Source organism: Tiliqua scincoides, chromosome 10, assembly GCF_035046505.1.
Source record: "Tiliqua scincoides isolate rTilSci1 chromosome 10, rTilSci1.hap2, whole genome shotgun sequence".
In the NCBI taxonomy this organism is placed as follows: Eukaryota; Metazoa; Chordata; class Lepidosauria; order Squamata; family Scincidae; genus Tiliqua; species Tiliqua scincoides.
Genome location: NC_089830.1, coordinates 29,411,426 through 29,427,200, shown reverse-complemented (window position 1 = coordinate 29,427,200; position 15,775 = coordinate 29,411,426). Strand labels below are relative to the sequence as shown.

The 15,775-nt window shown below is 54.1% G+C and overlaps 1 protein-coding gene across 1 annotated transcript; it reads left to right on the top strand.

Annotated features, from left to right (window-relative positions):
- The first annotated feature begins 381 nt into the window (after window positions 1–381).
- Window positions 382–14,850, top strand: BLVRB (biliverdin reductase B). Its single transcript, XM_066638555.1, has 5 exons — window positions 382–632; window positions 10,605–10,766; window positions 10,862–10,951; window positions 12,216–12,347; window positions 13,406–14,850. Exons 1-5 carry the CDS (start codon window positions 515–517, stop codon window positions 13,567–13,569), a joined length of 666 nt encoding a protein of 221 aa, XP_066494652.1. The 5' UTR covers window positions 382–514; the 3' UTR covers window positions 13,570–14,850.
- Window positions 14,851–15,775: the final 925 nt, after the last annotated feature.

The following is a 15,775-nucleotide window of genomic DNA, read 5'->3' as shown; positions in this document are numbered from 1 at the left end:
GACGGGGCGACCCCTCCTGGCGCGGGGATCCGGGCACTCCCCGCCCCCTCGCTCGGCGCGGGCTCTGCGGGGACGGGCTGGAGCAGTGGCGCCCTCCCGCGTGTCGAGGGACCTGAGCGGAGGAGCGCCGGCGCAGCAGGAGGCCGGCTGAGACATCTGCGGGGGGGCGGCGCGCGTCCTACTCAGTGCGGGGGGCGAGGGCTCCCGCACGTCTGCACCCCCCCGGCGCGCTCCGGGCCCCTCCCAGACCCTTTTTCCTGGCCATCCGCCCCTGTGACCCCCCGCGCCGCGCCAGGCTGCCCCCGACGTGCCGCAGGGCAGAGAGCCCGGGCAGCGGCGCAGGGTCTCCTCGGGCAGCAGGAGCGGGCGGGCGCGAGGGAGACCCCGGGAGGCCGGCCGCTGCGCCCGCTCCTCCTTCCCCGTGCCGAGCGCCGCCCCGTGCCTGCCTCCCCAGGCGGAGCTCCGGGCGGAAGGGCTGGCGCGGGGCCGGGCGCGGAGGAGGGCTCATCCCGGCATGGCGGCTCCAGCAGCAGCGGCCTCGGCGGCGCCCGCCGCCTCCTGCCGGAGAATCGCCATCTTCGGCGCCACCGGCATGACCGGCTTGGCCACCCTGGCGCAGGCCATCGAGGCCGGTAAGCGGGCGGGCGGGCGGGCGAGCGCGGGGTCTGCGGGCGGAGGGCGCCAGGCGGAGCCCGGGGACGGCGGCCCCTCGGGGGGGGGGACGGGACGCGCGAAGACCGGCGCCACGTACGTGTGAATCGCCCGCACGCGTGTAACACGTCGCCGTGGCCGAGCCGTGGGGTGGCAGGGAGGCGAGGAAGCCGCTGCTGAGCGGTGAAGCCCCCGCACCCGCCTGGGGGGGGCGTCCTGCCTGTCAGTGGTTTTGCCACTCGCCTGTGGAAAAGCCACACAGAAAGATTTTCCACAGGAATCCTGGCAGCTCCCTCTGTGCAGGGGGTTGGTTGGCTGGAGAGGGGAGGTGTAGCTTCTTCCCCACCATGATCATCCCGCGGTGGGCTATGCCACCAAAGCTGCCTGCCTGCAGCCTGGCACCAGTTCCACAGCACCAGCACCAAGCTGGTCAGGGAAGGAAGTCCTTGCCCAGCCTGCTGAGGCCTCCTTGGTAAGTGCCACACACACTGCTGCCCTTGCCAGGCGCAGTATCCTGCTGAAGTCGGCTCTGGAGCCCAGGACGAGAGCCAGTCAGGGGCACAGCGTTGACACCCGCAGGCAGGACCCGAGTCCTGGCCTGGCACACATTTCCACGCAGCAGCGCTACATTTGTGTGTGTCAGCCTGCAGTGGCCAGCCAGAGATGGGTGCTGCCAGCCACCCTCTTCATGCTGCTGGGCTACCAGTGTGTGAGCTGCGGAGATAAGGGGAAAGGGTGTGTTATCAGAGGAGGCCGTTTGGCGGGCAGGGGCCTGACATGGGGCAGAGGGACTCCTTGCTGAGGCCTCCTTCGGGGCTTGCTGAGCAGTTTCAGGCCAGCCTCTGGAGGGGGAGTTTGTGCAGCAATTTCCATGCTTCCCTCTCTGTCTGAGTGCCTCCTTTTGGAGTACAGAGATAGGCTGGGCCTTCTCAGGGCCCTCTGCACATGCTCGATAGTGTTCTCTGCCTAAGTCTTGTGACTGTGACTCCGGTCTAAGCTTTGCTATAGAAATGCATATGTGGACAGAGCTCAGGAAGGCCTGTGCCCTTTAGCCGAGCGTTTGGAGGAGACAGAGCCAAATGGTGAGAGAGTTGTTCCTTGAGCTTAACTTCTTCAGCCAGGACTGGGAGAGGTGACCAGCTGAGCCCCCCAGAGGCCCCCTTGTCTGACTCTCCTGGGTCTGTGACGACAGGCTTCATCACAGACCCAACCAATAAGGGGCTTCAGTGCACACACAGTCAGAAGGTGGACAGGTGGGTGCTCTGTGGTGGTTCTCCATACCACACAGGCATGGAAAGAACCAAGACTATCCTGGGGGAAGGACTGGATTTTAACTTGTTTGCATCGCAGTCCTTTCAGAAAATCCGTAAGGAAAAACGTTCAGCACAATTCTCTAGGTTGCCAAGAGCCACCGCTTTGCTGTTGGTTTCTCTTCCACTGGTACCTTGCCTTGCACGCTGCCCTTGCACCCACACTTTTGCACTTTGAGTAGTTGCTACACTAGTGCAACATCCCCTTAACCCCTTAACCTTAACATCCTTAACCCCTGGGGGCTGGGGGATAAGAATAGGCCCTCAGTTTGGCTGTAGTCATAAGAGGCGACTAAACACCCACCGGGTAGATGGGACTCCTTAGCCTGGGAAGGCAGCTCATCTGAGAGAAGGAAAACTCTGATCCCAAACCTCCACTGCCTTGTGGCTACATCCAGCTATGGAAAAGGCTTCAGGAGTCAACCTCGAGGCAAAATCCGGAGCCGGAGTCCCTGAGGCAGTTCATGGCTGAACACAGTCACGTTCTGGCAACTCCTGCGACGCCGTTGGAACCAACCGTATTGGCTTCTGCCTTTCCATTGGACCATTTTAGTGATGTGGAGAGGGGGGATTTGCTGCATGGGAAACAGTCTATCCTCCATATCTACTTTACCCAGGCTTTGCGCACTGGAGAGGACACTCTGTTTCAGATACCACCATTCAGAGCACGACACCATAGTCTTCCAAGACTGAAGGATGCCAACAGTGCAACATCTTGCATGATCTGTGACAATGGCTCACCAGGACTATTTGTGTCTTGACACCTGATGGTGCCTCACATAGCAGGCCAGAGTGTGTTCATCAATCCGGGCTCCTTTCCAACGTGTTGGAATACATGTCATTATCATCTTTTGGAACAGCCAATGATGTCATGGAATCCCCTGAAGAGAGGAGAGGTACCATTTCATGCTCAGCTTAAGTCCTGGGGTGGACATGGTGTGGGTGGACTGCCAGGGAACAGTAACCACAGGGCTATCAGATTCAGCCTAACTGTGGGAAGTTGCCATGGCCACCTTCAACTTCAAAAGAAGAAATTTCTGAAGGATAAGAGGATTAAAAGGAAATGGAATAGGCCGTTTGGGAGGGACAAATTCCTTTAAAAAGACTACAAAGCACGTATTTTTTATCCTGGCATGAATGCTGGCAGCTGAGAGGAGTAGGGAGAAGGTAGAATAGAAGGACGTCAGCTTCACCAAGGCTCCCAGGAAAGTGTGCGCAGAATTAAGTCCCAGGAAGCAGCAATTTTCAGCCATGGTGCTGCGAGCACATCAGTTGGCAACCTTCCGTCTCGAAAGACGATGGTATCATGCTCTGAGTGGTGGTTCTGGCATAGTGTCTAGTGTGGCTGAAAAGGCTGATTTGAGAGTGACAGTCCCTCCACACTGGGAGCAAGTATTTTTTTTTTTTAATTATTATTATTTTATTAATTTATACCCCGCCTTTTTGCCCAACGGGCACACAAGGTGGCTTACAACACTTTAAAAATACAACATTAAAAACAATTTACAATAATTAAAAAATCTAAAAACAAACAAACCCGGTGGATTTTCATATAAAAAGCAAGAACGCCAGCCAGCCTGTCAACAATTAGAAGCTTTTTGAAATAAAAAGGTCTTCAGTCCATGCCGAAACGTTAGCAACGAGGGAGCAGTTCTCAGTTCTAAGGGGAGGGTATTCCACAGTTCGGGAGCCACCACCCAGAAGGCCCTCTTCCTGGCCGCCGCCCCTCTAACATCTCTTAGTGGCGGCACAGTCAAAAGGGCCCCCCCAGATTATCTAAGAGCACGGGCAGGATTGTAGGGAAGGAGGCGGTCCCTCAAATACCCCGGACCCGAGCCGTAAAGGTCTTTAAAAGTCAAAACTAGCACCTTGAATTGGGCCCGGAACAGAACCGGCAGCCAGTGTAGCCGCCGGAGCAACGGCTCAACAGAGTCAAACCGACGTGCTCCAGCCACCACATGAGCAGCCGCATTCTGTACTAGTTGTAATTTCCGGACCGTCTTCAAAGGCAGCCCCACGTAGAGCGCATTGCAATAATCTAATCTAGATGTCACTAGGGCATGGGTTACTGTGGCCAGGTCCACGCCAGTATAGTGTGTCCCTGGTCTGTCTCCCTGGCTATGGGCCTTCCTTCTTTGCCTCTTTGTCTCAAGTCTGTTGGCCAAGTGTCTCTTCAAACTGGAAGAGGCCATGCTGCACAGCCTGCCTCCAAGAGGGCTGCTCAGAGGCCAGGGTTTACCACCTGTTGAGGTCCATTCCTAAGGCCTTCAGATCCCTCTTGCAGATGTCCTTGTATCGCAGCTGTGGTCTACCTGTAGGGCGCTTTCCTTGCACGAGTTCTCCATAGAGGAGATCCTTTGGGATCCGGCCATCCATTCTCACAACATGACCGAGTCAACTCAGGCGTCTCTGTTTCAGCAGTGCATACATGCTAGGGATTCCAGCTCGTTCCAGTACTGTGTTGTTTGGAACTTTGTCCTGCCAGGTGATGCCAAGGATGCGTCGGATTCATGTTCGTTCGTCGGATTCGGATAATGTGTTCAAGCACATTAATATGCCATGAATGGTCTGTAGGTGCACCTTACAAGTTTGAGGAAAGTTACTTATTAGGAGGGCCACTGGGGGCTGTGAGCCAGCAGTGTGGTGTGCCTTGTCAATTTTATTACATTGTCACTGAATTTTAGCCCCAGCAGTGAAGAAGAATAGGAAAGAATTATATCAGGGGCGTCAAACTCGTTTCATATAATAGGCCGAATAGCCTTCATGGCAGCTGTTGAGAGCTGGAAGCTGGAAGTGATGTCATTAAGCAGAAAGTGACGTGCTGGTGATGACCAGAAATAAGCACTCTTATCTTGCCTGGGAGTTCATTAGCTGCAAATGAGAGAAGAGAAAAGGTGCAAATCTTGATCATATTTTCCAGATGGGGAGAGTCCAATGATCACTTGGGCCGCCCTTTCAGCAGTACCTCTTCTGCCAAGGCGTCACTTTGCAACTCAGCAGCTGAGAAGTGCTCTGCAAAGTGACACCTTGGCAGAAGCAACGCTGCTAAAAGGTTGGTCTACCTGATAACTGGGCTCTCCCAGCTCTGCCCTTTCAGAAGCACAGTTTCTGGCCATGCGTCATTTCACAGCTCAGCAGCTGAGAGCAGCTGATGGTGAGGCTGGGAGAGCTCAGCAGGGGGGGGAGATATAGAGCTTCTATGGGCTGTAGCCCACCTGTGGGTCTTATGTTTGACACCCTTGAATTATATGGTGGGTGGGGACAAGATATGGGAGGTCTTTGACATCTGGGAATATATTTGAGGAAAAAATTATCACTTCCTGTTGTGTCCTAATGTTCCAGAAAACTGCTGAGTCACATAGCGCCCAAGTGGTACTTCTTAAGTACATGCTGTAATAGTTGTGGTTGGAAGTGTGCAAAGGGGACCATTTGGATTGCAATCTGTGGTCAAGGTGTACATTTGCAAGAACCTCTGGGAGAAAAATCAGAAGTGCTGGAGGAAAAGTAGTGCCCTTAAAGTTAGAATAGGACCTTTGGTTGTGTGTTTGTTTTTCTTAAGTTACGCAAGAGACAACCTTGTTCACTTAGGAGAAATAATTGTACATGCAGGTTTTGTGGAATAGTTGCCAGAATCTGCAATGCCTGTGGAAACAGTTCCTGCTATTGGTAGAATGGGAATTTCAGGGTGGGAAGAGGGGTGGCAAGAGCAGGAAGTGGAGTGTGAGAAGAGGCGGCAGTGGCTGAATGGAGCTGGCATTTCCTGGGCCGAAAAACACCCTGTTGTTCTGTGAAAAACTGTGACTTTGGGTTCCTGTGGTGAACTTGCTGAGGTGGCAAGGAAACACTGAAGACCTTTTGTGGCTCCTGTCAGTAGCAGCACTGTCCCCTGTGCTTTCCCCTGGGGAAGGTCCTACCTGCCGGCCACTCTCCAGAACAGCCCTTCTAAACCTTTTTTCAGCTCACGGCACACTGTCCAGGCACACTCTGTTTTTTACTTACATTAAATTACTATATTACAATTAATTTTAATTAATACAATTAAATCATTACATGACAAAGGGCACAATCCTAACCAGGTCTACTCAGAAGTAAGTCCTATTTTGTTCAATGGGGCTTACTCTCAGGACAGTGTGGTTAGGATTGCAGCCAAAGACTGGGGGGGGGGGGGGAGAATGCCTGTGGGACTTACTTCTGGGTAGACATGCCTAGGATTGGGCTTTTGTTTGCACTCTTTTTTCTCAAATACGTGAGCAGGCAATTGGCACTTCTCTCTCCTCCTCTCCCCCACCCACCCCTCCCACAGGGACATCCCCCCTCATCTCATAATTGCAGTTCGCACCTCTCCTACTGTCCCTCCCCTCACTGGTCCACACCTTCCAAAGGTCCAGAATCACTTGCTTCACATTCCCCCCCCCATTGCCTGCTCCTGTATTTCAGAAAAAAGTGTGACTAGTAGACACTTTGCCCAATCCTAGGCATGTCTACTCAGAAGTAAGTCCCATTATAGTCAATGGGGCTTACTCCCAGGAAAGTATGGATAGGATCGTGGCCCAACGCCCCTCCTCTGAAAGGCAAAGGCAAGGCGGGGGGTTGCTTTGGGGAGCTGCAGGCAAGGAAAAGGGACTTTCCTGGACCCTCAGCCAGCCCACTCTTAGGCTGCTGGCCTCCGCAGGCTCAACTGCTTCCTGCCTGCTTGCCTGCCCCTGGCTCCCTCCTCACTCTGCCCAGACCTCTTCCAGGCTTTTCTAGTTGTCCAGTCAGCAGGCAGGGCAGACAAGGGACTCGATACCTAATCCTAGGCGTGTCCACTCCGAAGTAAGCCCCATAATAATCAGTGGGGCTTACTCCTCCTCTGGCCCCTCAGCACACCTGAGGCTGCCTCAGTGTGTGTGTGCCTGTCCTATCCTAATTTTCGAATCCTGCAGACTACGCCAATTTGTCCCGTCCAAATATCTCAACTCCCTTCTAATGCCCGCTTTTTGGCTAATTAACACCCTCTTTATCTCTAGAACAACCGCTGTGGTGTGCAAAGGAATGAACACAGAACTCCTTATCTATAGCAACTACTCAAATTTATTGCTATGAACACAGACACTCCCTGCAAGTCCTCTTGTCCAGAGGCTTTCCCTCCCCAAAACTCCACTTAACTCAGTGGGTAAAGGTCTGAAGCCTCCTATTCAAGTCCAATCCGGTCTCCAAAGCACAGTCCAGTCTTCCCAGTCTTCTGTGTCCTCCAGCAGAGTCCTGGCAGTCCCCTTCTCCTGTAGCCCTCTTGGTCTGGTTCCCTCTGGGTCAGGGTCCGGGTTTCCCTCTGGGTCAGCATTCCGCTTCCGGCTGGGTCAGCATCTCCCTCTAGGTCAGCGTCCGGCTCTCGGCTCCTTTGGTCCTTCTGAAGCTGCCTTTTATCCTTTGTGTCCCATTAAGTGCAAATGCAGCTCAGCTGTGAGCTACCTCCTTAGCTCATTCAAAGCCCCATGAAGGTCAAGTGAAGCTCAGGTGTCCAACCAGGTCTCCATTGGCCTTGATTGATTACAGCAGTGGAGCCAGCCCTGCCCTTCCCAGAGCTATCAAACAGCTGTCAAAACATGGGATCACTGTCAACACCACATCATCCACCTGATGATCTTCTGATCTTCCATTACAATCCACCCCTTGGTCTTCCAGTGATTCCTCTTGTTTTGGTCCATCGCCATTCTTCTCCTTTCCCAAGGATGGTTTCCTTTCAGTCCTGCAAGAAAACTCACAAGTGGAGCATCACCTGTGTAATTTTATTCCCTTCGCTTTAGTTTTCTCCCATCAACCCTATTATCCTTTGAGCCTCCTGCTTCAAAGAAGAAGGGGGCAGTGCAACTATAACATTCCGCACCCTGGCTGGAATGTACCTCACAGATCCAGACCATACCACCCCTAGGAACTGGACTTGTTGAGCCAGTTCCTGAATCTTTAGCGGGTTAATTTCCTACCCTTGGGCCTTCATGTGCTTTACTAGGGTGACTAGCCCCTGCTGCACATCTTCCTTGGTGGGGCCCAAGATCAATCCCCAAGTTTATGAGATCCTCCTCCAGAGGGGTTAATGAGGTCTCATCTTCCATATCTGACCCTTCACCGGTATTGATCGGCATGTTTTGCCTCACCTGGGCCTTCCTCTTCCCTTTCCCCTCTTCCCAGAGTTTATACAACTCTGGAGTAGGGAGTCTATCCATCTTTTCTCTGGGCACCCCTCTATCTATCAGGTCTGCCCACATCTTCCACCTGGGAACACTCTGTCCAGGTGCATGCAGGAGTTTTTAATCCAGGGTCTTTCCTGCAGGCACCTTCTCCTCCGTCCTGGGGGTACCAGTGCTACCAGTGTGTCCAGACCAGTGCTACTATCAGCCTGTAAGAGGCCTGGATGCTTGCGCTTCTCCCTTATTTCTGCCTTAAATTTTCCTTTGAGGTCCGTCAACCGGGCTGAGAGAATCTCATTAAGGCAGTCCGATACCCTTATCTGCTGTTGGGCGTTTGCCAAGGCTTCAGCATAAGCTGACTTCTGTTCCTTTAAACAGCAGATTACCCCATTCAGCCTATGCAATTCCCGTTTTAGGTACTGCATCTCCACCGCACAATCCCCACCTGGCACCCAGAGTTTCCTCAAATAGAGGGAACAAACTTACCAAACTTCTAGATATGGACAAGTGCTATTATTAATGTCCATATAATTCCCAGCACACTCCATGCATTCAAAAACACAGCAGAAGTGTACGTGTCCTTTACTAGGGGCTCCATATCCCAGATCCAAAAGGAGTTCATTCCTTTGCACACACCTGTGTCCCTTAGTATTAATTGCCTCAGGCTTCGAACTCCTCCTGGTACCAATTTGTCCTATCCTAATTTTCAAATCCTGCAGACTATGCCAATTTGTCCCATCCAAATATCTCAACTCCCTTTTAATGCCCACTTTTTGGCTAATTAACACCCTCTTTATCTCTAGAACAACCGCTGTGGTGTGCAGAGGAATGAACACAGAACTCCTTATCTATAGTAACTACCCAAATTTATTGCTATGAACACAGATACTCCCTGCAAGTTCTCTTGTCCAGAGGCTTTCCCTCCCCAAAACTCCACTTAACTCAGTGGGTAAAGGTCTGAAGCCTCCAATTCAACTCCAATCCGGTCTCCAAAGCACAGTCCAGTCTTCTGTGTCCTCCAGCAGAGTCCTGGCAGTCCCCTTCTCCTGTAGGTCTGGGTCAGGTAGCCCCCTTGGTCTGGTTCCCTCTGGGTCAGGTAGCGTCTCCCTCTGGGTCAGGGTCCGGCTCTCGGCTGGGTCAGCATCCGGCTCTCAGCTCCTTTGGTCCTTCTGAAGCTGCCTTTTATCCTTTGTGTCCCATTAAGTGCAAATGCAGCTCAGCTGTGAGCTACCTCCTTAGCTCATTCAAAGCCCCATGAAGGTCAAGTGAAGCTCAGGTGTCCAACCAGGTCTCCATTGGCCTTGATTGATTACAGCTGTGGAGCCAGCCCTGCCCTTCCCAGAGCTATCAAACAGCTGTCAAAGCATGGGATCACTGTCAACACCACATCATCCACCTGATGATCTTCTGATCTTCCATTACAGTGCCTCACACACACATCAGAACAGCCCCACTGGATCAGGCCATAGGCCCATCTAGTCCAGCTTCCTGTATCTCACAGCAGCCCACCAAATGCCCCAGGGAACACACCTGATAACAAGAGACCTCATCCTGGTGCCCTCCCTTGCATCTGGCATTCTGACATAGCCCATTTCTAAAATCAGGAGGTTGCACATACACATCATCGCTTGTAACCCATAATGGATTTTTCCTCAAGAAAATTGTCTAGTCCCCTTTTAAAGGCGTCTAGGCCAGACGCCATCACCACATCCTGTAGCAAGGAGTTCCACAGACCAACCACACGCTGAGTAAAGAAATATTTTGTCTGTTCTAACTCTCCCAACACTCAATTTTAGTGGATGTCCCCTGGTTCTGGTGTTATGTGAGAGCATAAAGAGCATCTCTCTGTCCACTCTGTCCATTCCCTGCATAATTTTGTATGTCTCAATCATGTCCCCCCTCAGGCGCCTCTTTTGTAGGCTGAAGAGGCCCAAATGCCATAGTCTTTCCTCATAAGGAAGGTGCCCCAGCCTAGTAATCATCTTAGTCACTCTTTGCACCTTTTCCATTTCCACTATGTCTTTTTTGAGATGCGGCGACCAGAACTGGACACAATACTCCAGGTGTGGCCTTACCATCGATTTGTACAATGGCATTATAATATTAGCCGTTTTGTTCTCAATACCCTTCCTAATGATCCCAAGCATAGAATTGGCCTTCTTCACTGCCGCCGCACATTGGGTCGACACTTTCATCGACCTGTCCACCACCACCCCAAGATCTCTCTCCTGATCTGTCACAGACAGCTCAGAACCCATCAGCCTATTTGATTTTTTGCCCCAATGTGCATGCCACAGCACAGTGGTTTTGGTTGAAAACCGACACTCCAGAAGGGAGTGTCTGAGCCTTGAGGCCTCCTTTCCCCTCCCCCAGCTGAAAAAGGAGAGTCTCTGACTGTCCACACTCACCACTTCAGCAGCCCCCCTCTCTCCTCTCCACCTCACACACCTGGCTTCACCTGTCTCTCTCTTCCCAGGATACCAGGTGACAGTACTTGTGCGGGACCCAGTACGGCTGCCCCCAGAGCTCCGGCCGGCGCAGGTGGTGGTGGGAGACGTACTGAACCTGGAGGACGTCCAGCACACAGTGAAGGGACAGGATGCCGTCATCGTCATCTTGGGCACACGCAACGACCTCAGTACGAGTGGCTGCCTCCCCCCCAGCCTCTTCTTCCTGCTTCCCTCCCCCCGTAGCCCTCAACTCTCCTGCCTTTTCTTTCTCATCTCCTGGCAGGTCCCACCACCATGATGTCTGAGGGCACTCGTAACATTGTGGCTGCCATGAAGTCCCACGGCCTCCGCAAAGTGGTGGTATGCCTGTCTGGTAAGCCCTCCCTCACCCTGCACAGAGCTTGCCACAGTCCAGAGAACCCCTTCCAAGCTGTGCCCCTGCAAGTCAGGGGCGTGCGCCTTGTCCAGAGGAGGACCGTTTGAGGCTGGCAGAGGCTGGAGGGGAGCCAGCAGGAGTGGGCCACCTGCCTCTTTCACGTGCCGTGAAGTGGCGGCTTATTGTCCGACCTTTCAGAGTCATGCAAATGCTCAGAGTGGCTTCAAATCAGCCACAGAACACATGACAGAAAACAACAGTTTTCAGGAGGGAGCAGGAAAACAGGCAGCTGAACATGTTTCTTAGGAATACCTCCACCCCGCCTTTCAGGACTTCGTGAAAAGCATTCAGTGGCTAAGATAAGGTCAAAACGCGATCAGGACAAATTGTGCGAGGAAAAGGAGCGCATGGCTGACAACATTGCGCTGACAGATACACAAGACCAGAGCCACGTGTCATTGCTCGGGCCAAAGGCCTGATGGCATCAGGAACGTCTTAGATGGCGCCTGGATGCCACCAGAGTGGTGGGTTCTCCCAAAGTCAGGCTGCAACAGGAGGCAGTTGGAAGGCCATGAAAATGATCGTGCCTTCAGCTGGCATGGGAAGATCAAGAGAAAGGGGCCCAGTGGGTCTCCTGGGATAGGGAGTTCCACATCCCATGTGAGAGAAGTTTCCCCACACTTCCACCAAGCATACTTCAGGTAGTGGCAGGTTCAAAGGCAGAGCTTCCCCAGCCACAGCGTGCAGGCAGGATCATGCCTACGGAGCTGTTTCCCAGCCACCACAGGACACGGCTGGATGTTTTAGCCAGACCCACACAGAACAAAATGTAAAGGGTAAGAACAGACTGAAGGCCTAGTGGGTGAGAGGCCCCTGGGGGAGGCAGGACGTCCAGGTCAGGGTGCCAGGATCCTGGACACAGAAATCACGATCATTTGAAATGGCTTATGCTTTTTTGCTTTCAGATTATTTTCCAACTCTTGGAACAGCCCTCTCAGTAAGATTCCCATGACGGATGGGTCAGACTGAGATGACTTGACCAAGTAGGGTTTGAACCCAGATTCCACATAGTGAGGTGCAGACATTCCCCCCTCCACTAGAATACACTGGCTTGAATCTCAGTTGACAAATCCCATAAAGAATGGGCTCCCTCTAGAGCCGGGCAAAAGAGGTGGCTGGGCAGTGGGGGCCAGGGGGGGTGGAAGGGCTCCCCAGCAGGGCCCGGGCCCCTTCTGACTTTCTGGTGGGCCTTTGCTTGCAGCCTTCCTGATGTGGGACTTGGACAAGGTGCCTGCCAAGCTGCGGCCTGTGACAGAGGACCACATCCGGATGCAGCAGATTCTGAAGGAGTCCGGCCTGGACTGTGTCTACGTCATGCCGCCTCACATTGCAGGTGCCACTCATGGGGGTTCCATTGCTGATGGCGCTCGTGGTGGCATCACTGCCAGTGGCTCTTGAGGGTAGAACTAGAACCTGTGGGTGGAGACGATGGGGAGGCAAAAGAAAAATGTCCCCACTGCCAGAACTGCCCGGCATTGAGACCACCCGGCCTGTCTCTCTCCCTGGAGAATTTCCAGTTGGGCAGCTGTGGCAGCTGCCTCTGCTGGGTGGAGGATGGGCCTGTTGACCTCCAAGGTTCTTGCCAATGCTTGTATTTGAGGATTGCGCCACGGCTGGGTCACGTCAGGTGTCAGGAAAGGGCCTGTGCCTGGGAGGGAAGTGGAGAAGCCACCTTTGCCCGAACCTGTGTGTTTCCCACACCAATTGGCAGCGGCGGCTTTGCAGGGTGTCAGGTGGGAGTTGGGTCTCCATCCGCCCCAGAGATTCTTCCTCAACCTCAGAGTTTTGTCTCTGGAGATGTTGCCAGGGGTGGACCCTGCTGGGACCCTCTGCTTCGAGGCAGGACTCTGCTCTTCCCTGTTGGGCGGCTGCAAGTCATGCTGTTCTGGGCTCTGCGCAAGAGCTCAGCCTGTGCTTAGCCGCGTGTGTGGCTCTGCGCTTCATCTCAAGGGTCTGGGACTGGCTCTTCACTCACAGTGGAGGTCCTGATGGGGCTGAGCAGGCCAGCCCCTTCCTGAGGTGAATGAGGGACAGAGCCCGTTCCAGGGGAGCCCTGCTTAATTAAATTCACCCCCCTTGAAATGGCTGCAGAAACCTGTCCACATGTGGAGGGAGCCTCTTCCAAGGAAATGACACCAGCCTCTGCCTTGCCTGAGGGCCTCACCCAGCAGTCCCAGCCTTTGGGGAGGGCTCCTGCACTCCAGGACCACTCCAGGCTTGGCGAGGGAGGGAGGAGAGGCCTTGCCCCTCTGCTGTGGACAGTGAAGGGAGTCTCTTCCAGGGCCATCTCCTACCACAGCTGCCCTCTGCATTCCTCCCTGCATCTGCCCTGGCACTCCCACCGCTTGTCCCATCTGGACTAGCCCCCTCTTCTCTTTCCTCCTCCTGCAGGCGACCAGCCCCTCACTGGCGACTACACCGTGACAGTGGACACATCCAGCGGCTCCAGGGTCATCTCCAAACACGACCTCGGGCACTTCTTTCTCAAGTGCCTGACCACCTCCGAGTATGATGGGAAGAACGTCTACCTCTCCAGGCACTACCCCAAGGAGTGAGGCGGCCTGTGGCTTTTGCCCAGCCCTTCTCCACCCACAGGGGCAGCTGCAAAGTGCCAGCCCCTCCAATGACAAAGGGAAATCCTCATTTGCAACCCACTCTCCCACCCAATTCTCCCTCAAGTGCCTTCACCCATTAACGCCCCAGAGGGGGTGGGGAAGGGCCCCCCTGCTGCCCTTTGCAGCAGGAAGTCATGAGCCTGCCATTGCATGCCAGCACTTTTTCTGAATTAAAGAGAGAAGCCACTGAGCCTGTCACACCCTGCTGCACATGGAGGGTGCCTGCTCAGGGCGCTTCTGAGTTGCAGCGAATCCTGTGCATTGAGCAGGGGGTGGACTAGGTGGGGCCTCCAGGGATAGTTCCACTTCTAACATCCAATGCCTCTGTCTCAAGGAGAGGTCAGGGCTGTTGTGTGTTGGGAGGGGGGCCACCTTGTTCCTCAGCAAATAGCGGGGGGGGGGGACGGACTCCAGTGAATAGAGTGTAGCTTCCTTAGAACCACCATGGAGGTTCTAAGCAGCACAGAGCGAATTGGGCAGAACAGAATGTGGCTAAAAGGGAATGTTAGTTGTATTAAAAGGTGGGAGAAATAATTTCCATTGCCTAAATAAATAGCTAAACACCTCTTTGTGAGCAGAGTGTGAGATTGTTTTTGTAAGTTGCTTTTAGAGCTTAATTAGCTAAGAAGTGAGAATGCATTAAGTAAGCAAATTGAGATTACTGACCATGCAAAGCACACAAAGCTTTGGATTGGACTGGAAATGGGTATGTAAATCTGCTTCCTGTAAACAACTAACCTTGTCCATATGTGGCTAGGATCCAGGTAGAGCTGTGTGACCCCTCCTGAGTTGCGGAGTAGTGGGTGCTGTATTGCCTACTCAGCAGTTCCCACCTTTACCTGCCCTTCAAGGTCCTTGTGATAGGGCTGCAGCTGAGAAGCCAGAAGCAGGTCTGTAGTTGTATTTGGGAACTGAAGCTCCTCCCTCCCAGCAGCCTTTGGTCCATCCTGGATCCATTGCCCATCAGCCTCATTCTCCAGTTGCAGAAGTGTCCCCTTTTAAGTTAGTCCCTCTTGCCTGCAGTGCTGCAAGAAGAAGAGTGTGGGCAGGATTCTGCCCAAAGGCACCCCAAGAAGCTAACTTTCCCCCCACCTTCCTTGATCTTGCAGCTAAGAAGTGCAATGGCCTTGTGTTGACTGACACCCAGCCCTTGATTTTCACTTGTATAATTAATTATATATTTAATTAATATTGAACACAATTAAACTATTGAACACCTTATCAGGTTATCTGCATTTATGTTCTGGCAATTCTGCAATAATTCCACCATTGCAACATGTCTGGCCCCAGGCCTGATTCTGGGGGGGACCCTCTGCCTGCTACTTTCTCTGTGCTTCCAGCTCAGCCAGGGTGTGACCCCCAACCCAGCTCACAGGAGCAGCAGGAAGCCCCAATGCAGAGAGGAGGAGGCCCAGCCGTGCAGGGAAGTGGCGGCTTCCAGGTCTGCTTGGAAGCAGTGGCATAAAGAGAGGGGGTGCAAAGCAGTAAGTGTTGCAGGGAGCCTCCTCATGGCGTGCAGGCGCCTCCCCTTCGGAGCCCTTCCAGGCCAGAGGGGTGGGGCTGCTTGCATGCCACGGGGAGGCAGGCCCCTTGCACAACTTAATGCTTTGCACCCCCTCTAGTTACGCCACTGCTTGGAAGCCCTGAGTGGGGGCATCACACAGAAGGAAAGTCTGGAAGTGGGTCGGAAGAAGTGGGCAAGTAGTTCCACCGACCAATGACACTGGGTAAAAGGCGCCACCGCGTCCTGTGGCAAGGCGTTCCACAGGCTTACGCCCCGCCCTCGCTTTGCGAGCAGCCTGGCCGAGAGAAGCCCCGCCCGGCCGCCGGCACGCTCTGGATTGGCGGGAGAGGGTGGCCGCGCGGCGTCGCAGCTGGCCGGCAGGGCGCCGATCTGCACGTGCGGAGCAGCCAGGGAAGCGCCGGCAGACCGAGCCCGCCCCGCCCGCCCGCCGGCGCGCTGCTGCAGGGCTCCTCCCGCGCTCCAGCCCGAGTCCTTCCGAAGCGGCGCCGTCGAGGGCTCGCGTGGAGGCCCCGCCCGCGGGTGGGCGAGCTGGGGGGGCACCGCGAGTGGGCCGTCGCGGGGCGGGGAGCTCTCCTGTGCGCGACCGGCAGGAGAGCGCAGTTGGCGGGGCAGCGGGCCAGA